The 27,803-nt window shown below is 38.3% G+C and overlaps 1 protein-coding gene across 2 annotated transcripts; it reads left to right on the forward strand.

Annotated features, from left to right (window-relative positions):
• Positions 1-304: 304 nt before the first annotated feature.
• On the forward strand, positions 305-26,379 carry CUNH16orf87 (chromosome unknown C16orf87 homolog). 2 transcript variants are annotated; one of them, XM_029204889.1, is made up of 4 exons: positions 305-515; positions 6,576-6,672; positions 18,961-19,143; positions 25,355-26,379. In XM_029204889.1, exons 1-4 carry the CDS (start codon positions 450-452, stop codon positions 25,471-25,473), a joined length of 465 nt encoding a protein of 154 aa, XP_029060722.1. In that variant the 5' UTR covers positions 305-449; the 3' UTR covers positions 25,474-26,379. The 2 variants fall into 2 exon arrangements, with proteins under 2 accessions (XP_029060722.1, XP_029060726.1); XM_029204893.1 differs by lacking the exon at positions 18,961-19,143 and having other exon boundaries at positions 419-515; positions 25,355-26,249.
• The last annotated feature ends 1,424 nt before the right edge of the window (positions 26,380-27,803 follow it).

Genomic DNA, 27,803 nt, shown 5'->3' on the forward strand with positions numbered 1-27,803 from the left:
AGGGCTCAGCACCACGACCCGCCCTGTCTGTGCATTCGTTGGTCGAACCTGACGCCCGTTACTGCCGAGTCCCGGCCAAACCACGCCTCCGCGCCGTTCGTCTGGCCCAGAGAGGGCGTGTCCATCGTCCCGCCGGACGATCCAGTCGGTCTCCTCTCTTGAGAATCGATACGCCCTAGAGGACCGGAGCGGCGTGGGTGGGGGCGTGTTCCGCGGTCCCTCGGAGCCCGCGCACGCCGCGCCCCGCCCCCTCAGCACGCAGGCTCCGCGCGAGCTCGCGCGCGCGCGCGCGCTCTTCAGAGCCTCACTCTGGCCTGCGGGGACCAACGGGCGGAGGCTGGGCTGCTGAAGTACGAGGGGCGGAGCCCGGGCCGCCGCCGCCGCCGCCGCTGCCGCTACCGCCGCCGCCGCCGCCACAGCCGTCGCCGCCGCTGCCACCAGAGAGGAGCATGTCTGCAACTCGAGCCAAGAAAGTGAAGATGGCCACCAAATCATGCCCCGAGTGCGACCAACAGGTGGGCGCCGGGGGCCGGACACCGGGCACACGGGCCGGTGGGGCGGGTGCGCGCGGGCGGGCGTCCGTTGCCGGCGGCCGCTGGCTGTGGAGAGGCCGCCTCGCCGGGGTCCCAGCGGCTGAGCGTGTGGGCCGGCCCTTGAGCTCTGGCCATCATGGGAGCCCGTAACCGGCCGGATAGAGCCCAGGGGTTGCCGGGGAAGCGCCCGGGGCCGCTGCCCGGCCGGTGCCCACCTGGCGGCGGTCAGACGGGCGAGTATCTTGCCCTGTGGCCAGCCGCGTGAGAGGGGGCGTGGATTTATTGTGAGCTGACGGGGCGCCCTGTTCTGACCCTCCCAGAATCGCCTGTCCGGCTCCGGTGACAGCGGCAGGAGTGTGGGGCAGCAGCCCAAGTGGACGAGTTCGGTCCCTCAGCCCCCTTCTGCCCCGAAGAGAATCCCCGATGTGTCGACTCTGAGTCTGGGCTCCTGGCTCCGAAATCCGCCTTCTGCCAGGCAGGGTTGCTTTGTTCCCGTTTCAGATGTGTACGGTGGACCCCCAAAACTGTCCCCCCGCGACCTGGGCGGATGCTTAAATGTGACAGACAGGCCCGCAGTGTAATAGTTTTAAGTTTTGGCGAAATATGGAGATTTTTTTCTCTTAAATATATTTATTATATTTTTGACGTAAATAATCGTGAATCCTTTCTGTACATTGTTTTAAATGGAACGTTATTGAATGACGCCCCCACTGAAGCCCTTCCTGAGCGCTCCTCACTTGCCCCTACCCGCCGCGGTATCCACTGTTAAAAATTTGGCATTTTCTGCTTCCAGATCTTCTAAAATATATATATGTGGTTTTATGAATTTTAAATGACTGCTTTCTACACAGAATTAATGGTGTCATAGCTGTAAGTTAAAAAAATCTCATCTTACCGTTTTAGTTTAAGGATGCCTCATTTTTTACTAGAATAATAGAAGTTCCTCTAAACCTTATAATCGAATGAGTTAAGACTCTCAGTTAAAAGCATTAGTAAGGGCCCTATTTCACGCCAACATGCAGATCTGGGTGTGTTTTTTTCTTTTCCACTGAGAGGATTTTTTCAAAATGATTACCTCTTCTCCCTTTTTCTTTCCTTTTTTTTTAAATCAGGAGTAATTTGAAATGGATGAAGACTTTTTTTTTTTTTCGTTACGCGGGCCTCTCACGGTTGTGGCCTCTCCCGTTGCGGAGCACAGGCTCTGGACGCGCAGGCTCAGCGCCCATGGCTCACAGGCCCAGCCGCTCCGCGGCATGTGGTATCTTCCCGGACCGGGGCACGAACCCGCGTCCCCTGCATGGGCAGGCGGACTCTCAACCACTGCGCCACCAGGGAAGCCCTGAAGACTTTTTTAATAAGCTGATTTTAGTGCATACTTTAAGGAGCAAGCTTAAAGGTTGATCAAATCTTTTAACAGAAAATGTTACATGTTTTATTCAGTATCTTTTATGGGCAATGATAGATATGCTGATCAGAGGAAGACTGTGCAAGGAGAATTACGGTTTATTGATTGTTTGAGTTTACTGAGTATGCATTCTAAAAACAATTTAGCCATGTTTTCCAAAACAGAGTTAAATTTCCTTTCTTTTCTTTTAAAATTTTTGTTTGCGTTGGGTCTTTGTTACTGCGCGTGGGGCTTTCCCTAGTTGCGGCCAGCGGGGGCTACTCTTCATTGCGGTGCACGGGCTTCTTATTGCGGTGGCTTCTCTTGTTGTGGAGCACGGGCTCTACGCGCGGGGCTTCAGTAGTTGTGGCTCGCGAGCTGTAGAGCACACACACAGTAGTTGTGGTGCGCGGGCTTAGTTGCTTCGCGGCATGTGGGATCTTCCCGGACCAGGGCTCGAACCTGTGTCCCCTGAATAGGCAGGCGGATTCTTAACCACTGCGCCACCAGAGAAGTCCTAAATTTCCATTCTTACCATTAAACTAAATTTGTTAAATTCTGAAAAAGTTGGACTTTTCTATTTAAGTCTCCTTGTTGAAGATTATTTCAATATTTAAATCATTTCCATTTGTTCCGTTTAATTGTGCAGAAGTATAAGGTTTACATGGTATGCATTATGCATTCCAGTTTCTGTAGGGCATCAGTTATTGCAAATCCTGACCTTGTTGTATTTGGCATACAGTAACCTTTTGGGGAAAATAACCTGTTTTTAATATCCTCGTTAAAAAAAGAGGAAAGGATAGTAAACTTGTAGGAGTCCCTGTAACTATTCAACAAAACGTGATCAGCATTTTATTTGGAAATATCACATTCTGTTTTGTTGTTACACACACAACCTCCACTCCAGCTGCCATAACAAAATACCATAGATTGGGTGGCTCAAACAACAGTAATTTATTTTGTCACAGTTCTGGAGGCTGGAAGTCCCAAGATCCTGGCAGAAAAGAGAGCTTTCTGGTGTCTCTTGCAGGGACACTAATGCCATCCTGAGGGCTCCACCCTCATGACCTCATCTAAACCTAATTATCTCATCTCCAAATAATACTATCACGTTGGGGGGTTGGGGCTTCAACATACGAATTTGTTGCTGGGGTGTTTTTGCGGGGTGGAGACACAATTCATTCCATAACAGGCTACAACAACATAATTTAAAATGTTGGTTTGTAGTGTTCTTTATTCTAAATACTTAAGAGAAGATAACATACATGGTGACTAATTCAAACTTTTGGTGATTCTTAAAAGCGATTTATCTTTTACTAAAAGTAACTCAATTGAAGAAAATAATAGATTAATTTTAGTTTTCTAGTTATTTGAAAGTACAGTTTCTTATAAATGAGAAAAAAATTAGAATCCAGAAAGCCATTTTTAAAAAAAGCTTTAGAATACTGCTGTTATTCTAAGTTGCCTGATGAATATTAAATTAGAATTTAGATATAGTTTATAAACATAAATATAAAATCTTTAAAGTTTGAGGAGATTGCCTCAGTTGAGTAGATTTACATAAGTTCTGTCTATGTGTGTGTAAGTTTAAAAACAGGTACAGAGATCAGCAAACAAGAAAGACCTAGATTTTCAGTTGCTTTATTACGTCCCCTTTTACATTCCCCCATTTGGAAATATAGTTCTGAAACATCTAAACCACAATACTTTTCATTTTCAACAGGTTTCACATCCACTAACTCAAGTTACTGAGCCATTTTGAGTGTAGTAGTAGTCAGGATTCTTATTATTTTTCTGGGATCTCTGGTGTATGTTTCTGTTTTTGCTTTTTTTTTTTTCTTTATTACATCAGCTTTTTCCCCCTTTTAGGAAAAAATGTTAGGAAATTTTATGTGACATTTAGCAAATATGTCTGCTGTATGTAACTGATGCTCTTAGCAACAAAGAGTATAGATGGATTCTCTGTATTGTGGTTATTTTTGAAGTCAGTGAAACAATATAGGGTCAGGATTTTGTTTTTTGCAGTTGTTTTTTAAGCCTGTCTTACTTGTAAAACATGCCTACAATCTAAATACCTATTTTTCAAGGAATAAATTGATTCACAAGCCATCAGTAAACAACACTTCAAAGTTTTTTCCTTGCATTTTAAAATCCTGCAAGTATAGCATTAGAACTTTCATTACTGTTGTCTTTGGCATTACAACTGAAATTTCATGGAAGTTTAGGTGTTTGTTTAAAATCCAAATTATACAATAATTTAAAGAGATTAATATAACTGAAGTTGTCTACCTCATTTAATAATTCTTTTTACAGGATCTGTATTGTGGTGGTGGTTAGTTGGGTTTTCTTCAGGGTTGGTGTGAGGGGAAGGAACTTTACATTTTCAAAAGGACCTTAGGGTGACTTAGCTCAGGCGCATGAATGTTCCTTGAGCATAAGACACTTTCATTAAGGGATGTAAATCAGCCTGTCAATTGAATTAGTCATCCCAAAGCCGAATGTACATTTCTCATCTAACTGTAGCACACTGTTAATTCTGGACATGGGTTGATATAATTTTTTTGTGTATAAGACAATTAAATTTCAATTTGTTGAGTTTCAATAGCTGAAAGAAAATGGTTGTTGAGTAGCAAAGGGTATGTTGAATAAGAACATCACGTTCTGTGTTTTTTTGGGTAGCATTAACTTAAAACAATTTATATTGCTGTGGATGCCGTTAATGATGTGTTTAAGTATAAAGGAAATGAGTCAGTACCTTTGAGCTTGGTTTCTCTGAAGATGTGAAATTTTTAAAATGACAAAACATACCTATTTTAGGCAGATTTTACACTATTAAGAAATGTAACATTACATTTTCTGTCATGGTTTGGAAGAATCTCGTTACATTCTTTTTTTTTTTTTTTTTTTTTGCGGTGCGCGGGCCTCTCACTGTTGTGGCCTCTGCTGTTAAGGAGCACAGGCCCCGGGCACGCAGGCTCAGCGGCCATGGCTCACGGGTCTAGCCTCTCTGCGGCATGTGGGATCTTCCCGGACCGGGGCACGAACCCGTGTGCCCTGCATCGGCAGGCGAACTCTCAACCACTGCGCCACCAGGGAAGCCCTCGTTACATTCTTGATAAAGCAAGCTGTTAGACATACCTGGAGTTTGATTATTTTTATAGATTCATTGTTATTTTTCATAAATACAAACTAGAATTCTTTGTTCAGTATTTTTATGCAAAGAAAAGGAATTCTGGCCAAATTCTGATTTAGCTTATTTAGATCACATATTTATACTCTAGAACATGAGGCATTCTCTACATAAATGGATGAAAGCTTTATAGTAGTGATTAAACTTTTACATAAGCAGGACAGTGGGCAAATGGAACTTATCTTACAAAGGGAATTGTAATTAGTATTCTGTGAGTACTTTTTGTTGAGATTAATTTCTGGTTTTCAGTGAATGTGCCCTGAGTCCAAGAATCATTAAGGTTAATATTAGTGAAACAATTGTGGAGGAAAAGCTAAAGCTTTTTTCAATGATTTTCAGTAATATTTGGCTTTATAAATTTATTTATTTATTATTTTTGGCTGTGTTGGGTCTTCGTTGCTGCACGCGGGCTTTCTCTAGTTGCGGTGAGCAGGGGCTACTCTTCATGGCCATGTGCGAGCTTCTCATTGCAGTGGCTTCTCTTGTTGCAGAGCACTGGCTTTAGGCGCTCGGGCTTCAGTAGTTGTGGCACACGGGTTCAGTAGTTGTGGCTTGCAGGCTCTAGAGCACAAGCTCAGTAGTTATGGCGCATGGGCTTAGTTGCTCCGCGGCATGTGGGATCTTCCCAGACCAGGGCTCAAACCCATGTCCCCTGCATTGGCCGGCGGATTCTTAACCACTGTGCCACCAGGGAAGTCCCTAACATTTGGCTTTAGAAAAATATTGACAGACTTGAAATGGAGAAAGGAGACACTTGTAAAAATAGTTTACAGATTTAGAAACAGAAGCCTGAAGAGCTTGTGTTTTATCCGACGTCCTTCCTGGAGCTGAGACTGTAAGATACTAGATCTCAACTCCTGCTTTGTCCCACATTCTCTTTTGTTTGTACAACACTTTTGCCCCTCAGACGGGTTGTTGTAAACTTTTTTTTTTTCTATTGGTAGTAATCGGCATCTTACCTGCTCATGTTGGAACCTGGGTTGTTTTCAGTTCTTTACCCTTTTGAAATGTCTTGTAGATCTACCTTCTCTCCATTTCCATTCTCACTATTCCAGTGGGGCCCATAATATTATGCTGGGATTACTTTAATGATTTCCCAATCATGCCCCCTTTTCCAATTTATTCTATATAAACTGCTTTCAAACTAATATTTTAGGAAATGCTACCTTTTTCCCCATATATTTTCCTTGGCTCTGACCCTATTGTGGTTTTCTGTTGTTCACTCACATCAGCACATGTTTACCATGCATTTGCTACATTCATGGTTATTGTAGTGTGTTACTAGAATGTGAAGATTTAGAGGACACAATACCCATCTCATAATTTGTTGTCAGGAGGTGGGGTTTAAATAAATCCACGATTCCTACTTCAAGTAATTTATCATTCAGTTTAGGAGAGTACATAAACACTGAGAAGTTTAAGAACAGAAAAATAGTAATAATAAGTTGTTTCTTTTTTTTGTCTACAGGTTCCTGTTGCATGTAAATCATGTCCCTGTGGTTACATATTTATTAGCAGAAAACTTTTAAATGCAAAACACCCAGAAAAATCACCATCTTCTACAGGTAATTGTGAGAGTTTACCACATTTTTAGCTTTTTGATGTAGAAATTTAAAATTAATTTTTGTGAATTTACTATTCAATTTTTGTTGAAGTTAAAAATTAAAGTCTATTTAAGTATGTGTTTGGTTTTTATTAGCTATTGGAAATCAGCTTATGACATTAGTATGCCATTCATTCTATTTAAATGTTAACCCCCTTGTAATGCTGATAACGCTTGTAACAAATTTTCTATTTTTTATTTTTGGAGTATGGAGAGCCATTGAAGGGTTTTAAGCAAGGGAGTGACCTAATCTGATTTTTTTAAAAAAAATTTAAATGTTTACTAAAGGTATAATTGACTTCCAATAAATTGTGCATATTTAAAGTGTATGTTTGATAAGTTTTGTCATGTGTTTACACCAATCAGTCACCACAGTCAAGATAATGAACATGTCCATCATTCCCATAAGCTCTCTAGTTCCCCTTTGTAATCTTTCCATCTTGTTTCCCACTCCCCCAGATAACCACCGATCTGCTTTCTGTCACTATTTTAGAACTTTATATTATATAAATGGAATCATACAGTATGTAATCTTTATCGCCTGACTTCTTTCACTGAGCATAATTTAAGATTCGGCCATATTGTTGTGTATATCAATAAGAATTCATTCCTTTTTATTGCTTAATAGTATTCTTTGTGTGGATATGCTACAATTTGTTTATCTGTTTACTGCTTGATGGACATTTTGGTTTTTCCTCTCATAGTGCTGGTACAATGTGTAACAACTTTAAAGTAGGTTTTTGTTTTTTTTTTTTAAACTGGTGACTGAAAAAATATAACCTGATTTTGGTGTGAATATAATTTTTAGATACATTGGTTATTTTTTGTAATTCCCTGATATAGAATATCTAAAAAATTTTTTGTTTGAATTTTACCTTCCCATTAATATAGACAAATTGGATTTGTTCAGCAGATATATTTATTAAAAAATGAAATGTTGTTATTTGTTCTTTGATAAAGTCAGAACTTTATATGTTCATGATCCCCAAATAAGAGTAGATTGATTGCAAGTGTATATATGAGCACCTGCTGTATGCTAGGACTGTTCTAAGCCTTGGGCCTAAAGTAATGAATGAATTTACTATCAAGGCGGGTTCACTGCTGTCATGGAGCTTAATGCATTCTTGTAGGCAGGAAATAGAGAACAGATAAACAGGGAGAATATCAACTTGTGAATAAACGCCTTGTAAGAAATTAAAATAGAGTGCTGAGGTGTGTGACTGGAAGGCTACTTTTGATTGAGTGGTTTGGAAGCTTCTCTGAGAGGTGACATTTTAGGCTGAGGCTGAATAGGAACAGGGGGGTAGTAGCCATGATGAGATCAGGAAGAAGACCATTCTTGACAGATGAAATAGCAAATGCAAAAATTTTAAGGTTGTTAAATTTTGGTATATTTTAGGAACAAAAAGGCCAGCGTGGTTGCAGTGTAGACAGTAAAACCAGGAGAGTGTTCGATATGAGGCCAGAGGGATAAGCAGAGGCCAGATTATTTATTTAAGGCTTTGTAAACTAGAGTAAGATTTTGGTTTTTGTTCTTACAGTGTGAGGAGAAACTATCCCTGGGATGTGCAATTAGGTGAGGGGAGGGTGGCATGCTCTGATTTGCCTTTTAGAAAGATCATTCTGACTTCTGTCTAGAGAATAGTTTGTGGGGTTACAAGGTGGAAGTGAGCTTTTGCAGTATGTTAACTGAGTGAGGATGCCGAGTTAAGCGAAGAATGGTTATAGTAGGAGATGATTCAAGAATTACATATATTTATGTCTGTGAGAGGTCTGTTTATCCTAGGTCTGTGGAGAGATGGGAGGAAAGCAGTTTTAATTCCATTTCTGCCTCTGAGTTTGCTCCCTTTCAACATGGTAATGGACTTACTATTAATTCATTAGTTCTTAAAGGCTGTTGCTGGATTGGTTATATAGGAGTCATCCAGAGAACTGTTAAAAATCAATTCCTGTTTCTTGTTTCCTAAGAGTATGATTTGGGTATGGGAACCTTGGAATGATTCATTCAGTAGATTTGCTGGGGTGGCATGTCAACTCAGTTCTGAGGCTCCAAAATGAATAAGACATGGTCCATGCTATTAGTGGGACAATTGTGTTTATTAGTTTTTCACTCAACAAATATTTTTGAGACCCTTCTATATACCAACAATTCAGGTGAGAAATGAGGTAAGGAAGAAATGTAAATGAGGACAGAGAAAAGGGACAGATGCTACAAGTGTTAAGAATTTAGAATCATTTGAAGGAAAGGGAAGACTTTAGAATGACTTCCAGATTTCTGACTGGGATTACTGGTTAGAAAGGGAAGATAAAAGGGAAGACAAGTTTTGAGGGAAAGATGAAGAAACTATGTTTGGATATAGTTGTGAAATATCATCCGTGTGGATTTTTTTTTTTTTTCCCCAGTTGGACATACAGTCTGAAGCTCAGGGAATAGCCTCAGCCGGAGAGAAAGGTTTGAATCATCATGGTTGTTGATATCATGGAAATGGATGAGCCAGTTCTATAGAGTCTATAGGGTAGGAAGAGGAAGCAGGTTCAGGGACTGAACTCTGGCAGACTCCAATCTTAAAGGGTAGAAGTGGGTAGGGAGGTCATGTCAGCTGAGAAGAAATGTCAGCCGCAGGAGAACAGCCAACAGAGGTGGTGTTACATAAGTCAGTGTGATGAGTGAGAAGCAGTTCATTATTATTTTACGTTTGGAGTTTCCTAAGGTTCTGTTGTTTAATAAGAGTAGACTTGCGACCTTGAAGTGAAGATGAAACATTGAAGCCTAGAAATCCTAGGGAGGAGGAAGAAGAACCAGCAAGACAAAGAATAGAAAGGACAGAGAAATATCAGGGATAGACTGTGCTGTAGAACAAAAGGAGGAAAGGGTTTTAAGAAGGATTAAGAGTACTCAAAGCCTGGAAATCAGTTTGGTATAGTACAGCCATGTACTATATGTTGTTATATATTATATGAAGATCTGGCTTCAGATTCAGATTCCAGTTTGGACACTCTCTAACAGGTTAATTAACCTCCAGGGGCAGCTGCTGTTTACTTGTGTTTATGTAGGTTTATAGTACCAACTTAGAGGATTGAAGTGTAGATGAAGTGTATATGAAAATGTCTAACATAAAGAAAGCTTGGTATGTTATAGGTACTCAATAACTACTAATTTTTACAATTAAATTTCTTTTTAAAAATTTTTTCTGGCTGCATTGGGTCTTCGTTGCTGCACACGGCCTTTGTCTAGTTGCAGCGAGCGGGAGCTACTCTTCGTTGCTGTGCGCGGACTTCTTATTGTGGTGGCTTCTCGTTGTGGAACATGGGCTCTAGGCAGGCGGGCTTCAGTAGTTGTGGCATGTAGGCTCAGTAGTTGCGGCATGCAGGCTCAGTAGTTGCAGCATGCACAGGCCCTAGAGTGTAGGCTCAGTAGTTGTGGCGCATGGGCTTATTGCTCCACGGCACGTGGGATCTTCCCGGACCAGGGCTCGAACCCATGTCCCCTGCATTGGCAGACGGATTCTTAACCACTGCACCACCAGGGAAGTCCCCAAGGAAGGCTTTTATTTGCATAATTAAACATTTAAAACAAAAAAGAAACATCTTTAAAGCTCAGATTGCACTTATCTTAAAATCAAAGCTATAAAAGATTATTTGAAATTTCAGTGGGTTGAAACCTCTTATTTAATTATTGTAACTTTGTGTGACATGCAGGAGGAAAATAATCTGTTAAGTCATAGATTTATCTAGATTTGAAATGTTGAAAACTCACATTTTGCAAGTATACTAATCATCTTTATATCTTCATAACATACATGAAAATAGGGAGGTGGGACGCTAGAACAATATAGAACTTTGCTAGCTGAAAATATAGATAAATAAAATCTATTATGGAAGTTAATTTTAAATTGTAAAAATATATTAATTTCGGTGAGAGGAAAAGATGAGTGTTACAAATAAAGCTGTATTAATGCTCAGTGTTTTGTACAAGTGCATAGAATCTCAAAGCAATTAATTATTCTTTGATTCCTTTCTAAATGAGTTAGGAATGTAGTATTGTTTCTTTTATCCTTTTTAGGGGGTCAATATTAAATGGAGATAAATTTTTAAAAATTGACTATGTTGTTCATGTAGGATTTCATTTCTAAATTGAATGGTTGACTGAGAGTTTAAAACGTAGCCTTGAGGTTGAGTCTTCATCTGTCAATTTGAAGAAATTTTTAAAAAAAGAAATTAAAGGAAATACTGTATTTCCTAAAATTGAAAGTATCTGTACTGTGGCCTAAACCTTCAGTACTGTAGTAGTAATCTATTCAAGTATTTGGTCAGTTACCAAATACTGACAGAAGCAGTTTTTGGTGAGAACAAACTCTGTTCCAAATCTTTAAATTTAGTTTTCCAAATGGGTGTTCTGGGTGGTTTAGTGACATCAAGGGTGCTATTTTGCATTTAATAACAATGGATATACCTTTAAAATTTTTTCATTATAAAAACTGTAAAGAAAAAGTAAACTGAAAATCTAACTGAGATACTAGTTTATACAAGACTTCCGCTAAAGGTAAGAAAAAGGTTTAAAACGGTAAGAATTTTGGGGCTTCCCTGGTGGCGCAGTGTTTGAGAGTCCGCCTGCCGATGCAGGGGATACGGTTCGTGCCCCGGTCCGGGAAGATCCCACATGCTGTGGAGCGGCTGGGCTTGTGAGCCATGGCCGCTGAGCCTGCGCGTCTGGAGCCTGTGCTCTGCAATGGGAGAGACCACAACAGTGAGAGGCCCGCGTACAGCAAAAAAAAAAAACGGTAAGAATTTTGAATAGCTTATTAGTATTTAACTGTTAATTCCTCAGTGAGTATAAACTTTGGGTTAAGCTTAGTCAAATAAATAACAAAATTAAATAAATTCCATTTTTTATTGGGGGAAGGAAAAAGGGATAAAAATATTAAACCTAATTTTTAAATTATTCTCTAACAGGGAAAGGCTGATAAATAAGCAAAGTCTATAAATGACATACTCACTTTTGTAGTTAAGGAAGAAAAATGGGGAAATGATTATCACCAGTACCTTTTAGAAACCCAAAATGATTGAACGTTAATCAGTAGTAAGTGATCCTCAACTCTGAATTACTTGACAGTGAAGATTTGGTTTTGTTATTTCAGAAAACATTGTTCCTTACATGCTAATCACTTAAAATTGCTGTACATTCATATATGGAACATGTTTTTATTTTGCCTTTTGATGAAAAAATACATACCTTCATCTCTGTGCCTTTCTTTAAAGTTCTTAATCATATAGTTTATATAATGATATCTATATTTATCTTTAAAAGATATTTTTCATAGAATCCTCTGATTTCTTCTAATCAAGACTGATTTTAGATCTGCTGCACAGCTGTCATGCTAAAATTTCTTTCCATTGTACTATAAGGATAATCCTACTTTTTCTTTTTTCTTTTTTTTAAAGATATTTTGATGTGGACCATTTTTAGTCTTTATTGAATTTGTTACAGTATTGCTTCTGTTTTATATTTTGGTTTTTTGGCCATGAGGCGTGTGGGATCTTAGCTCCCTGACCAGGGATCGAACCTGCACCCACTGCTTTGGAAGGTGAAGTCTTAACCACTGGGCCACCAGGGAAGTCCCCTACTTTTTCTTTTTTATTTTAAATTAATTTAATTTAATTAATTTATTTATTTTGCGGAGTTGGGTCTTCGTAGCTGGGCATGGGCTTTCTCTAGTTGCGGTGAGCGAGGGCTGCTCTTCATTGCAGTGCGTGGGCTTCTCATTGCAGTGGCTTCTCTTGTTGCAGAGCACAGGCTCTAGGCGTGTCTCAGAGCACAGACCAGGGCTCAAACCTGCGTCGCCTGCATTGGCAGGTGGATTCTTAACCACTGCGCCACCAGGGAAATCCCAGAATTTAGTATTTTAATCGTTTTAAGTTGTACGGTTTAGTGGCATTAAGTACATTCATATCATGTGCTTAATCATCACCACTGTCCATTTCCAGAACTCTTTTCATCTTCCCAAACTGAAACTCCATACACATAAAACAATAACTCCCCATTTTCCTCCCACTCCCCGCCCCCATCACGCCCCAGGCCACTACTATTCTTTCTGTGCTTGTGAACTTGAATTTGACTACTGTAGTTACCTTCTATAAGTGTAGTCATGCAATATTTGTCCTTTTGTGTCTGGTTTCACTTAGTATAATGTCTCCATCCACGCTGTGACGTGTCAGAATTTCCTTCCTGAATAATATTCGATTGTATGTACTTAACTACATATTGTTCATGCATTGAACAGAAGTTTTTAATTTTGATGAAATCCAAGTTGTCTATTTTTTCTTTTGTTGCCGGTACTTTTGGTGTCATATCCAAGAAATCATTGACAAATCCACTGTCTTGAAGTTTTTCCCCTAAGCATTTTATAGTTTTAGTTGTTATATTTAGATCTTCAATCCATATTGAGTTAATTCTTGTATATCAGGGTCCCCAATCCCCGGGCCACGGACCGCTACCAGTCCGCGGCCTGTTATGAACCGGACCGCAAAGTAGGAAGTGAGTGGTGGGCGAGCGAGCAAAAGCTGCTTCTGCTGCTCTCCATTGCTCGCATTACCTTCTGAACCGTCCCTCTGCCCCGCCCCTTCCCCCACCCCCGGGGGGGGGGTGGTGGTGGAATATTGGCTTCCAGGAAACCAGTCCCTGGTACCAAAAAGGTTGGGGACTGCTGTTGTATATGGTGTAAGATAAGGGTCCAGTTTCATTTTTTTGCCTGTGGATATCCAGTTTTCCCAATTACCACTTGTTGAAAGTACTGTTTTTTCATGGCTACTGTTATTGAAAATCATTTGACAATATATTAGAGGATTTATCTTTGGGCTATTTTATTCTGTTGGTCTGTATGTCTCTGGTAAGGCAGTACTACTTTTTTTCCTTTTTTTTGCGGTATGCGGGGGTGTCACTGTTGTGGCCTCTCCCGTTGCGGAGAACAGGCTCCGGACGCGCAGGCTCAGCGGCCATGGCTCACAGGCCTAACCGCTCCACGGCATGTGGGATCTTCCCGGACCGGGGCACGAACCCGTGTCTCCTGCATCGGCAGGCGGACTCTCAACCACTGCGCCACCAGGGAAGCCCAGTACTACATTTTTTTGATTACTGTAGTTTTGTTAGAAAAGGTTTGAAATCAAGAAGTGTGATTCTCTGTTCTCTTCCAAGATTGTTTTGGCTATTTGGGGTCCATTGAGATTCCATATGATTTTAGGATGGAGTTTTCTATTTCTGCAAAAAAATCTTAATGATATAGTACTTTCAGAAGGTATGCTTTGAAATGTTTTAAGATTTTTTTGTTTCCTGAACTACCTTTGTTCCTCATGTTTTTGTTTTTATTTTGTTTTTGGCCTTGACCAGGGATTTAACCCGGGCCACAGCAGTGAAAGCCCAGAATCCTAACCACTAGACCACTAGGGAACTCCCTGTTCCGCATGTTTTATCTTGCTCCTTCTCTCTCTCACACTTTTTATTTTCTTCAAATAGCTGGTAATCCTTAATTGCCTGTTAATATTTATAAATGAAGGTCTTGGTTTATCAGTGTAGATAACTTGCATGAATATCCTACACTGTTTTGAAAGTCTATTTTGACATCTCTTTAGTGTACAATTGGAAGAAGCTTATTGGCAGGCTTTTAGATGTAAATTAGGTGAGCTGGGGAATGCTATTGAAATCCATGATTGCCAAAATAAGGAAGGTTTCATTCTGGGACAGAATGTGAGATCCTTTATAGTATTTCATTTTTATGAGGAACTGCCTTTTTTGTTTGTTTGTTTCTTCTTTCTGTGTTGTGGAGGTTCAAAGTCCCCTTGAACATCGCTTGATTCCCAAGAGCTTTACGTCTTTATGTGTTACTTTGTATACATAGGCCCAACTGTTCTGCATTAGCTCTAGTTATTCTGATGATCACCCTGTGGCCTGCTGTTCCTTACTGTACTTTTCGTCCTGTCCTGGGAATATCTTTGGGAAGAAGAGCGATCCCTGCTATAGGAGATATCTCTTATTCTTATTTTGAATTTTAATTTTTTCTATTCTGGTTACTTAGAATCTGTCAGCTTGCCAGTTTGCTGAAATTCTGTAATTTCAGATCGTTAATAGCACCCTTTCCTGTTTCAAGCACTGCAGATTTATTTTCCTTTTTCCCTTTACCTTTTTACCCATGTTTGTGCTCATTTCAATAGGATTTTTGAGAAGATAGTGAAATAAATCATGTGTTCAGTCTAATATTATTTATTCAGCACCACTTAACATGTGTAGGTAACATTCTAGGTTCTGTGAATGAGACAGACAAAAGCACCCCAGCTTTCATAGAGCTTATATTTTGATGGGGGAGACATATTGAGCATATAAATAAATGTAGTAGTAGTAGTAGAAGTAGTAGTAGAAGAAAATTATAGAAAGACTATAGTAGTAGTAGTAGAAGATTATAGAAAGTAACTTGGGCTGGGAGACTCAGAGGGGTGACCTATAAATTGACATCTGAAGGAAATAAAGCCTGTCTCATGAAGAGCCTTAGGAAGAAAGCTCTAGGCAGAAGGATTAGCAAATGCAGAGACTCAAGGGGAGGAAGGAACCTGTTTTATTAAAAGGAAGGCATATCTGGAGAGTACTGAACAAACTGGCTAGTGGTATGAGATTAGATGGGTGAGAGGCAAATGTCAGGTCTTATAGGGGGACTTATAGTCTTTGGTCAGGAAATTTGACTTTCTTTTAAATAAAGTGAAAAGCTAATGAAAGGTTTTAGAAAGGAAGCTTATTTATACAGTTTTTTTAAAAGATAATTTTGGCAGCTATTTAGGGAATGTGTTCGGTTGCCCATAGAAGTGGGAGAAATGAAGAAATTGTGGATGTATTTTGCACGGAGTACCTATGGACTTCTATGATGATAGAATAAACAAGCTGAGTCACGAATGACTACAAGTTATTTGGCTTTTGCAACTGGTTGGTGCTATTTACTAGTATAATGAAGGTTGGAGGAGGGAAAATCAAGAGTTACTTTTTGGCACATCTGAAATGCTTGTGAGTCATACAAGTGAAGCTGTTAGGTAGGCAGTCTAGAGCTTTGGGAAGAAGTCAGAGCTGAAAGTAGAAATTTTGGAACGATTATAACAATAATTTTTAATGTTTTGGGTCCATGGTTTATCTGGCCTCAGGACAGAGTCCTAAGACTTTAATATTAGAGATGGAAAAGAACCTGCAGGGAGGAGAAGACAGCAGAGGCGATAAAGAGGAATGGCTGGTGAGATGGGAGATTTGCAGAACCTGAAAATCAAGTAAAAAATTAATTTCAAGGAAAAGAGGGGGCTTCCCTGGTGGCGTAGGGGCTTCCCTGGTGGCGCAGTGGTTGAGAGTCTGCCTGCCGATGCAGGTTCGTGCCCCGGTCCGCGAAGATCCCACATGCCGTGGAGCCTGCGCCTCCGGAGCCTGTGCTCCGCAACGGGAGAGGCCACAACAGTGAGAGGCCTGCGTACCACAAAAAAAAAAAAAAAAAATTAATTTCAAGGAAAAGAGTAGTCCTGTGTTGAATTTTTGAGAGATGGTATTAAGATGATTAAAGAGAGGTGTCTATTAGATTTGCTGACAGAGGTTTTTGTCCTTCTTGATGATCATTTTCATTGAGTTGGGAGCTATACTGGAATGAATTGATGGGTGAATGGGAGGTGAGAAACTGAAGGCAGAAAGTACAGATACTTCTTTTTTGAGAGGTTGGCTATGAAGAAGTTTGCAGAGATGGGTGGGTAGCTGAAGGAACAAACTTATATTCAGTGTTAAACTCTAAAAGGCATACTATAAAAAGCTTTACCTGTTACTATTTCTTTCAACTTTTTTTTTTGAGAAATTCTAAGCATACTCTGTCCCATCCACATCCACTCCTTCTCTTGTATATTATTTTAAAGCAAATTTCATATAATTTCAATTATAAATATTTCATTACATGTTTCTAAAAGACAGACCTTGGGACTTCCCTGGCGGTCCAGTGGTTAAGACTCCATGCCTCCAATGCAGGGGGCATGGGTTTGATTCCTGGTCAGGGAGCTAGGATCCCATATGCCATGCGGCACAACCAAAAAGAAATAAAATTTAAAAAAAAAAAAAATAAAAGACCTTTAAAAACTTAAGCACAATAAAAAATTAACAATAATTCCATAATATCAAATATCCAACTGGTGTTGAAATTTTCAGGTTTCTCATAAATGGTTTTTAAAAACAGATTCCAAACAAGGTCCACACGTTGCATATGACTGATATCTTTTTTGGCTCTCTCTTTATCTATTATTTTCTCTTTTATTCCTTGCAGATTATATGTTAAACTATCACTTGTCCATTTGGATTTACTGTTTGTGTCTCCATGGTGTATGTTAACACATTCTTTGAATGATTTCTCTTTTTCTTATAAATTGTAATTCGGATCTAAGGGCTTGATGAGATTTGATTTTTTTTTTTTTGGCAAGACTACTTAGGTAGGTATTCTGTAAGGAGGCACAAAGTCTACTTATCTCTGTTTTTGTGATGTTAGCAGCTGTTGATGTTTACATTTAGTTCATTTCAAGTTGAAAATGGTAATACTCTTATTCCTTCTTCAGTTTTTTAGCCACAGTGATTCTAAAATGAGAAATTGCTCTTCATCTACCCGTTCGTTACCCAGTGAGTGGTACAGTTTGAATAGAAAAGGCAGGGTAAATGCTTTATTCTTTTCCTTTATTTCACTTTTCAAAATAGTGAGTTGGTTCTTTAGGTGTTTCAGTCTATTATAGTTATTATTTTTATTGATGCTCAAATTATAATAGTCAACAGGAGCCTCTTCAAGTTAGCCCTTGAGTCCTTTAACAAGATTCTGGTGATCTTAGATAACTTTCTTACAGTTTGGAATAACTAGGTATTCTTGCATTATCTGGTATATGTTAATCTGAGACCTGGAATTAACTAATTCTCCAAGGATATGGTATTTGGAAATAACTATTAATATTTTACTTAAATTTATTTTATTTTATAGTAGCCTATTAAGCATACTTAATTTATATAGCCTTTTATTTCATTTTATTTTTAATTTATTTACTTTATTTATTTATTTTTTGCTGCATTGGGTCTTTGCTGCTGCGCGCGGTCTTTCTCTAGTTGCGGCCAGTGGGGGCTACTCTTAGTTGCAGTGTGCAGGCTTCTCATTGCGGTGGCGTCTCTTGTGGAGCACGGCCTCTAGGCACGTGGGCTTCAACAGTTGTGGTAGGTGGGCTCAGTAGTTGTGGCTTGTGGGCTCTAGAGCGCAGGCTTAGTAGTTGTGGTGCACGGGCTTAGTTGCTCCACGGCATGTGGGATCTTCCCAGACCAGGGCTCAAACCCATGTCCCCTGCATTGGCAGGCGGCTTCTCAACCACTGTACCACCAGGGAAGCCCTGTATAGCCTTTTAAATTGTTCTCTTTAGTTCTTGGGATATGAATTTTCTTATATGTTTTGCCCCTTTACCACCATGGTTTTAGGCATTTGGTGAATTTTCTTTCTTTCTTTTGAATTCAGGTACGTATGAAAGCAATTAAAAAAAATTGTTGTTTGTCTTATCCAACCTTTTGATCTGTTTGGAGTGAGAGGGGTGGCTCCTTGCATTAATTAAATCACCATGTTGAGTAAGGTTCCCCTATTGCTATTTATTTGGGATAAACATGCTCTTAGAATGTCAGAAATGACCTCTTCTGTGGATAAAGTGAAAACTGCTTACTTCCCTAGTATTTTTATGTTTTCCCTAGATACTTTCTGTTTGGTTTTTATTGGGAACTTTAATATAAATATTATGGCTAAGGTCAGTTTTGCTTCTGTGTATTTGACATATTTCAATCTGTAGTTTGGGTAGGGGGAAAAAAGGAATGGAATATTTATTTTCCTTTTGTAATACTTCACCATTTTTAACTTGGTTACAGTGAGAAGGAAAAAGGTTGCTGTGGAATTGTGTGAACTTGTAGGGGCTGAAATTAAAAGTATCAAATAAAGAAACTTGTCTTCTGTTATAAGATTCCTACTACCTCATGTGTTAATGTGGATCTGAATTCTTTTGAATTTCTTTTTTTCCTGCATGGGTGTGAGGGACATATAGATGTTATGGTTGTAGTTTTATAAAATATGCCAGGCAGCAAACTCTAGTGCTATTTAGAAAAAAAAAATAAGAAAGCAATGAGAACATGGGCAAACAGTTCTTGCTAAGCCCTAAAATATATCACTTTTATTCTTCCATACAGAAAACAAGCATGAGGCCAAGAGGAGGCGAACAGAGAGAGTTAGGCGAGAGAAGATAAATTCTACAGTAAATAAGGATTTAGAAAACAGAAAGAGGTCTCGAAGTAACAGCCATTCAGATCATATCAGACGAGGAAGAGGAAGACCTAAAAGTGCATCTGCCAAAAAACATGAGGAAGAAAGAGGTATGAGTAAATCCAAGCAGTTGTGTTTTTTTTTTTCAGGTATTAAAGTTTTCTAACATCTAAATTAGATAGTAGTGAAGAAAGTGTTTGGTAGGCATTGAACTCCTGGACTTAAAATTCCAACTCATATTTTAGTTTGTAAAAGCGTTTCCTCTCAGGTAGATGTTTGTTTTAAAAAAGTCACATAAATTTAATTCTTATTGGAAAACTAAAGGCTTAAATTAGGTAAAATTCACCTTGCTATAAACTGATGATAGTAAAGTTCAGAGATAATTTGTGTATGACATCCTGGATAAGTCTGTTAAAATAGTTATACTTTTTTAAAGATAAATCTGAATTCTGTTAAGACTTATTTCAAACTATTATACTGTGAGTTTTAAAAATTTACTCTCAAGTGTTCTTCAGTATGAATTTTTAAATTACTCCTATTCTGTTTCCTATTTTGAGGCAGCTTTTGGATAGTAGGGTGAATTCTTCTTGGTCTAAAACATATTCATATTCTCCTTATAGATTTTCTCTTTTCTTCTGATAAGTAGTGTGTCTACCAATAACTTGTTTGTAACCATCAACTAAAACTTCTCGTTTTCTTTGATTCATACATCTTTTAAAAAACCTTTTATTGTGGAAAATTTAAAAGATTACACAAAAGTAAAAAGAATGCCATAATGCACCCCATATGCCCATGAATATCTTTTTAAAAGTGGGACTTTCAAGCCAGTAATTAAATGAAAAAACAAGAGAGTTGCTTTTTATAATTCTTTAAAAATCTCTCTCAAGTAAATCAACTATATTTCAATTAAAAATAAATAACAATGTTGTTAGGCACCACAAAAACCTCTATTAAAATAATTTCTTCAGTGAAATGTGTTTATAACTTCTTACGTTATTTGTGAGTTATGCTTTGCTTTTTCAGGTATTCAGTCTTAGGTATTCAAATATAAATGTATTTTAGACATTGAGAATTTTTTACCTGTTCACCGTTTCTCTCTGCTTTGTGTGCTTCTATTTGAATAAAAGTGCTACTGTTAGGGAAAATAACTTCACTGGTATAGCTTTTATCAAAGTTAAAGATTTTTTAATATTGTATGGTTAAAGGACTAAGGTTTATAATGTCTTTGACTGTATTCTGTGAAGACTGTGCTTCTATACTCCTTAATTTCCTTGGGTAATTTTACTGCTTTTTCTCTTTCCTTCTATTATGCTGATCTTCCAGAGAGTTTGAGTTGTTTTCTCAACTTGAGGGTGCTTCTTTAACAATGGGATGATCAGAAAATATATGCTAAAGACTGTTTCAGAATGAAAACTAGGTAAAGAAAAGTCAACAGAGGGGCTTCCCTGGTGGCACAGTGGTTAAGAATCTGCCTGCCGGTGCAGGGGACACGGGTTCAAGCCCTGGTCCGGGAAGATCCCACATGCCACGGAACAACAAAGCCCGTGCACCACAACTACTGAGCCTGCGCTCTAGAGCCCGTGAGCCACATCTACTGAGTCCCACATGCCACAACTACTGAAGCCCGTGCACCTAGAGCCCGTGCTCTACAACAAGAGAAGCCACCGCAATGAGAAGCCTGCACACCGCAACGAAGAGTAGCACCCACTCGCCACAATTAGAGAAAGCACAAGCACAGCAACGAAGACCCAATGCAGCCAAAAAATAAAATAAATACATTTTTAAAAAAGTCAACGGAGAAAAAAGAAAAGAGGGAAATACTGCTTGGCCCAGAAAACAGAACATTCTTTACAGTTGAAGTAAAGGGAATATAACCCAAAGAATGGAAAAGGAATGCTTCTAGTCAGAGGAGATGAGAGAATAGATAATGACAGTCTTTTATTTGGGGAAACGAAGGCTCTGTAGTTGTGGTAGGACTATATATGCAGGTTTGGATCTTTTATTTCATGTTAACTTGAAAAAAGTGTTTATTTGGTATAAGTTGGTTTCAGGTATTTTTAGTTTATTATAGAAAAGTTTTAAGAAAGGTATTTCTAGAGTAAGATATGCTTTTAATACAAACAGGGAGGACCTCAAGGAATTTTTGTATAATAAAATAGAATCTTTTAATGTAGGCCAGGGGCAAGGGCATTCAGCAAACTTTTTCTGTAAAGAGCCAGATAATAAATATTTTAGGCTTCGTGGGCTATAGGGTCTCTGTCATAGCTAGTCTGCTCTGTCATTGTGTCTGGAAAGCTGCCATAGAGAATACGTAAATGAATGGGCATGGCTGTGTTCCAGTAAGACTTTGTAAAAACAGGTGGGAGGCCAGATTTTGCCAATTGTATTTTACCAATTTTGCAGGCTGTATTTTACAAACCCTTAAGGCAGACCATGTTTTCTAAATATAATACTGATAGAAAATATGAACTTTTGAAATGTCTATATATTTTAGAATAGACTTCTTTGATATGCTTCTTAGTGTTAAGTAGCTACTTAAATTCAGTATTTATTGATTCCCAGCTCATAGGGCACTTGAAGAATTTGAAGCAAGCTTTACCTTTATTCTAATAAGGAAAACCTGACAGTGTGTCTAAAAGCACATTTTTAATTGGCTTTACTGTTTCCTATGTTTTGAAAAAAATAGGAAGAATAAGGAATGAAAAGGAAATCTTTTTAGACATCTAGATAACAACATTATGATAAAAGCCAACCATTAAACTTAACAGTTTTGGATGGTTTAAAATAAGTCTTCATTTTATATGTGGCGGGTATGATTATTCTGGATATTATTAGTAAAGTAGGAGTGACTTTTTTTTTTTTTTTTTTTTTTGCGGTACACGGGCCTCTCACTGTTGTGACTTCTCCTGTTGCGGAGCACAGGCTCCAGATGCGCAGGCTCAGCGGCCATGGCTCACGGGCCTAGCCGCTCCGCGGCATGTGGGATCTTCCTGGACCAGGGCACGAACCCGTGTGGCCTGCAGCGGCAGGCGGACTCTCAACCACTGCGCCACCAGGGAAGCCCCAGGAGTGACATTTTGACTGACTGAAATATATTGGGCAATTCTGAATACCTTATTAATGAACATAGAGAGTTAATATAGACTTCACGTTAAAGATGGTGGATTGAATAAACACATCTAGCTCTGCACCCTCCCCAAATCCTAGTAAAATGACAAGGATGAAAGGGATTTTTTTTTAAAGGGCCAAGTCCCACAAGGACAAGGAGTGGGAGAAGCAGCAAAATTCTGCAAAGTGCTAACTTCTTTAGCAGACCCAAGAAACCCAAATTGTAAACTCCTTTGAGGAAAGCTGAGAAAGAAACTGATTTTTGTTTCACATCTGCCTAAGGTCAGGAATTTTTACCTCAGTTATTGTCTGAAAGTGTAGAGGTGAAGGTGAGGCTAAAAACAAGACCATTTGAAGTCTGTGTTTTAATTGCCTGCTAGGGCTCTTTACCCTGACCTCCCCTCCCTGCAAGTTTATCCTTTGAAAGGGAAAACACAGTCTCTGGTCTAGGAAACACCAGGCATCATTGAGGGCAGGAGTACCAAATTAAGATGAGGAAGATTAGGTGAAAATTGGAGATGGTAAATACTGAGTTCTCCAGTCAGGCTTTCACAGAGGAATAAAAAAATAACTTGGATATGATAAGTTTTTGCAGGGAGAAGAAAAAAATTAAAACTACCATTAATATTCTTTGTAAGAGAAGGTATGGTAGTCATGAAAGAAAAACAAGATGATGTTTAAAAGGAATTGCAGATGTCAAAAAAGTACCTGGAAAATGAACTTTAAAATGAGAATCTCAATATATATATATATATGTATGTATATGTCTATACGATTTGCAGAAATGTAAAACTTTAACAGAAGCCTTACAGACAAAATTGAAGAAATGTACCAGAATGTATAGCAATAGGAAAAGAGATGAAAAAATGAATAAGAAACATAAGAAATTTAGAGGACCAGTTCGAGGTCCACATCTGTAAATAATTGATGTTGCAGAAGAAGAACATAGAAGATGAAGTAGATGGGAAGTCATCAGTGAAATAATTCAACTAGTTTTCCCAAACGGGAAGGACATTGAGTTTCCATATTGAAATGCCTCACCAAATTCCCAGACCAATGGATGGTTAAAACTAGATATTATGCCAAAGCATATGATCATAAGTCATATCTCTCTGGTTAAAGGGAAGGTCCTTCAAGTGTTCAGAGAAAATAATCAAAGTGGTACAGTGGAATACTACCCAGCAAGGAACAAACTACTCATGTATGAACAACATCAGTGAATTTCAAAAACATGTTGAATGAAAGAAGCTAGACACAAAACAGTATGTACTATACCATGCCACTTATATGAAGTTCAAAAACAGGCAAAATAAATCTACGGTGGTAGAACAATGGTTGCTGGTGGGGTGGGAAGGGATTGACTGGAGAGGAGCATGAGGGATTTTCTGTATCTTGATTGTGGTATGGGTCATCCAGTTGTACACTTATGATCTGTATATTTAACTGTAGTAAATTTAGCAATAACTTAAAAAATAACTGTAAAAAGTGGTATATGGTTTTCTTAACAGTGACACCAGTAGTTGGAAGACAGTATTTTGCCTTTAAAATACTAAGAGGAGGGCTTCCCTGGTGGCGCAGTGGTTGAGAATCCGCCTGCCGATGCAGGGGACACGGGTTCATGCCCCGGTCGGGGAAGATCCCACATGCCGCGGAGCGGCTGGGCCCGTGAGCCATGGCCGCTGAGCCTGCGCGTCCGGAGCCTGTGCTCTGCAACGGGAGAGGCCACAGCAGTGAGAGGCCCATGTATCGCAAAAAAAAAAAAAAAAAAAAAACTAAGAGGAAATATTCAAGTCTTTACTCAATCACACTATTAACTAGTGTGAAGAAAGACTAAAGACACTTTCTGATATTCAGGGTCTCAAAAAATTTGCTACCCATACTCCCTTTCCCAGGAGGCTACTACAAGATATATGACATCAGTGAAGAAGTAAACCAAGAAAGTATCCTGGACCTACGACACGGGGTCCCCACTCAAGAGAGAGATGAGGAGAATCTCCAGCATGATGTTGACGAGAGATCTCCAGATGATAATTGTGCAATAGGCCTAGAAAGCAACCATTTCACATTGGAGCATAGAATTTCTTCAAGAAGATAAGATTGATATGTGTAAACATTCTGAAAGATTTATCCAACTAGGAGAGAGTTTGGGTTCAATTAGTAATGAAAACTAAGCAAGTGAAAAAAAAGAATCTCTTCAGTGAAAACAGTGTACAGGAAAAGTGAAATCATTTACACAGTGAATAATGTAAACACAATATTGATCTCATCAAAATGGTAATATAACTATAATGGGAAGATGTGATAAGAAGAGTATGGTGGGGGCAAGAGACAGAAAACAATAAATCCTAATATTTCATGTTGGAAAGTCAATTAATAATGCCTATAACCAAAAATCCAAGATGTTGCATCAGATAAATATGTTACTTAGGTAAAAACCAAAAGGAATACCTGGAAAATAGTTTTATTTGAAGAGTAGGAAATGTGCATGAGGGAAAGAGGACTTCTGTTTTTTTTGTAACACGTTTTGTAAAAATAATTTGACTCTAAACTATATTCATGTTTAACTTTGATTAAAAAGTCAATACAAAACAAAAAATGAGACAAATGTGGAATCATAGTAGAGCCTGAAAAAAATCATTTGGGAGAATATACACAAAAGATGTTAATCGTGATTTTAGCTGGCTCATAAGATAATAGGTGATTTTTCTTTTTTATTTTTCTGTATTTTTCAAAGTTTCTACCATGGACTTGGATTACATTTGTAATCAGGTGGGGAAAAGTAGAAATAAATGTTGGTTATTCACATTTTCCATAGCAGGGCTAAGGTGAAGAACTTAATATATTCATAAAGGCACCATTGATGTTCAGAAGGGACCATATTTAGGGTGAGGAAATTCATTTTGATTGAAACAGCTCATGCTAGTGAGGAGAAAGAAATATTTGAGATTCTTACAGAAATGATATCGATATTAGACTGTGTGTATAGAAATATATACAGTCTCCATTTAGTCTTAGAATTGAGTTCATGGCATTTTAGTAACTCCTTTGTGTAATTTAAAAATTTCAGTTCAGTAGCATAATACTTTATAGCAGTTAGTGTATGTTGTAGTATTATGTATTATATTTATTGTCATTTAAAGGAATACTTTAAATTAAAAAAAATACTGCATCTACTGCCTTTATATTAAAAGCTTTCCCTTTTTCTTTTAACAGAGAAACAGGAAAAGGAAATTGACATCTATGCTAACCTCTCTGATGAAAAGGCTTTCGTGTTTTCAGTCGCCTTGGCAGAAATAAATAGAAAAATTATTAATCAAAGACTTATTCTCTGATATTTGTCTGCAAAATGTGTTGAAACTTTCTTCAGGATTACATCAGCAAATTCTCAAACAGTTATGAACTCCCAGGAGCATTCTGACTGCATCAATAAGGGCCATTGATTGTTTTTTTTCTTTATCATTTAGCCTGTGGCACACTTTGGGAGCAAAGCTGCAGGCTTGGACTCTTCTGGGATTTCCTTGTTTACCAAGGAGTATTGTCAGTGTTTTGTGTTTGGGATATAGTGTGTTAACCCCCACTCCCCCACCCCCCACTGAAAAAAAGAAAAAATGCTGGATGGCTTTTACAAGATTAAGGGGTAGGGTTGGGAGTGGAAGTAAGGAAACTAGAGAAATAAAATGATAGTTTGCAGGTTTGCCACCAGAGATGCAATATTTTAAATACTTTGAGAAAGAGTGACTTTTAAAAATATATATTTCAGATTTTCAGCACTAACATTGCATATTTGCAGTTCATTTAGTAAATTGGCAATTGATATTTTATTGAATGGGGAATTAATAATATAAACTGTAAATTTTGTCTTAAATTGATTTTTTTCTTGGCCTTTATTTTTATAACTTAAGGTATGAGTTATATTTTAGAAGCTACTTTCTAGTTTGGAAGTTTGGGTGCTATATGAAGAAAAACATTTAAGGATATATCATACTTCAGATATAAACACCTTGTTTTCTTGAATGTAATTTATTAATTAAAAAAAATACTTTTTTGCTCTCAAGATGGTGCCTGTTAACCTAAACATAAAATATATTTATTACATGCAAAATATTTCTTAGATAGCCACTTTGAAGCAGTAATGTTCTTTCTGAATGGATGTTCATTTATACATCCTGAAAATTATTTAAATTGTTACTTAACCTCACTCTGGAGGAAAAAAATAAACCTTAATATTGAAACTAATAGATTAAATAGTTTGGTATAAGCTTTTTGTTCTAGTGAAGTTTTGTGAACTGTATTTAAATTATTAATTTTCTAGTGTTAAATGATAATTGTTTATATTTGATTTATTTTATATAAATGCTTTTGCATTTTTGTATATCGATTTAATGCTTAACATATTCAAACTTGATAATGACTTCCCTTATTTTAAGTCGACTGTGGCCTCCCCGCACCCCCCTCCCCCATCTGTTTGGAAGTCCTGAAGCCTTACTACAGAATGTAGGCAGCAGTTAGACTTAGCCCTTACTTAAGAGAACTTTCCTTTCAATTTCAACAACAGCATTGTCAGCTTCAGAGTGCATCTGTCATTACCTCCCAGAAGAAAAGAGGTTTACCTTTTTTTCTACTTTATTTAAATGGTAGCCAGCAGAGGGAGCTTAAGAGGTTCTCTAGGTAGGATGTAGGATTTTCCTAAGAATTCCTTTTCCCTCAATCCCCATATTTACCTGCAAGTACTACTACAATTATCTTGTATGCATTTTAAAGCCCTAGTAATAAAGTTTATTCCCAGAAATGTTAATGTGATTTTATCTATGAAATATAAGAAAAGTTTAAATTTTGAGAAAAAAACTTAAGATTAATATCTAAAAATGCTTGTGAACTTAATACAGGCATACCTCCAAAATATTGTGGGTTCAGATTCAGACCCCTGCAGTAAAGCAAATATTGCAGTAAAGCAAGTCACATGAATTTTTTGGTTTCCCAGTGCATATAAATGTTATGTTTATACTGTACTGTAGTTTTTTCAGTGTGCAATAGCAGTATGTCTTTAAAAAATGTATATACCTTAATTTAAAAAATACTTAATTGCTAAAAACTGCTACCCATCATCTGAGCCTTCAGCAAGTCATAATCTTTGCTGGTGGAGGGTCTTACATTGATGTTGATGCTGCTGACTGATCAGGGTGAAGGCTGGGGTGGCCGTGGCAATTTCTAAAAATAAGACAACAATGAAGTCTGCCTCAGCGACTGGCTCTTGCTTTCATAAATGATTTCTCGGTAGCATGTGCTGCTGTTTGATACCATTTTACCCATAGTAGGACTTCTTTCAAAATTGGAGTCAGTCCTCTCAAACCCTGCCCTGCTTTATCAACTGAGTTTATGTAATATTCTGGATCCTGTGTTGTGATTTCAACAGTCTTCACGGCATCTTCACTAGGGGTAGAGGCCATCTCAAGAAACCACTTTCTTTACTCATTCATACAAAGCATTTGTTAAAGTTAGATCATGACATTGCAGCAATTTAGTCAGATCTTTAGCCTCCATTTCTGATTCCAGTTCTCTTGCTAGTTCCACCACATCTTTGGTTACTTCCTCCACTGAAGTCTTGAACCCCTGAAGGTCATCCATGAGGGTTGGAATCAACTTCTTCCAAACTCCTGTGTAT

This window comes from Monodon monoceros, unplaced genomic scaffold (assembly GCF_005190385.1).
Source record: "Monodon monoceros isolate NGI ecotype Baffin Bay Population unplaced genomic scaffold, NGI_Narwhal_1 Super_Scaffold_10, whole genome shotgun sequence".
Taxonomy (NCBI): domain Eukaryota; kingdom Metazoa; phylum Chordata; class Mammalia; order Artiodactyla; family Monodontidae; genus Monodon; species Monodon monoceros.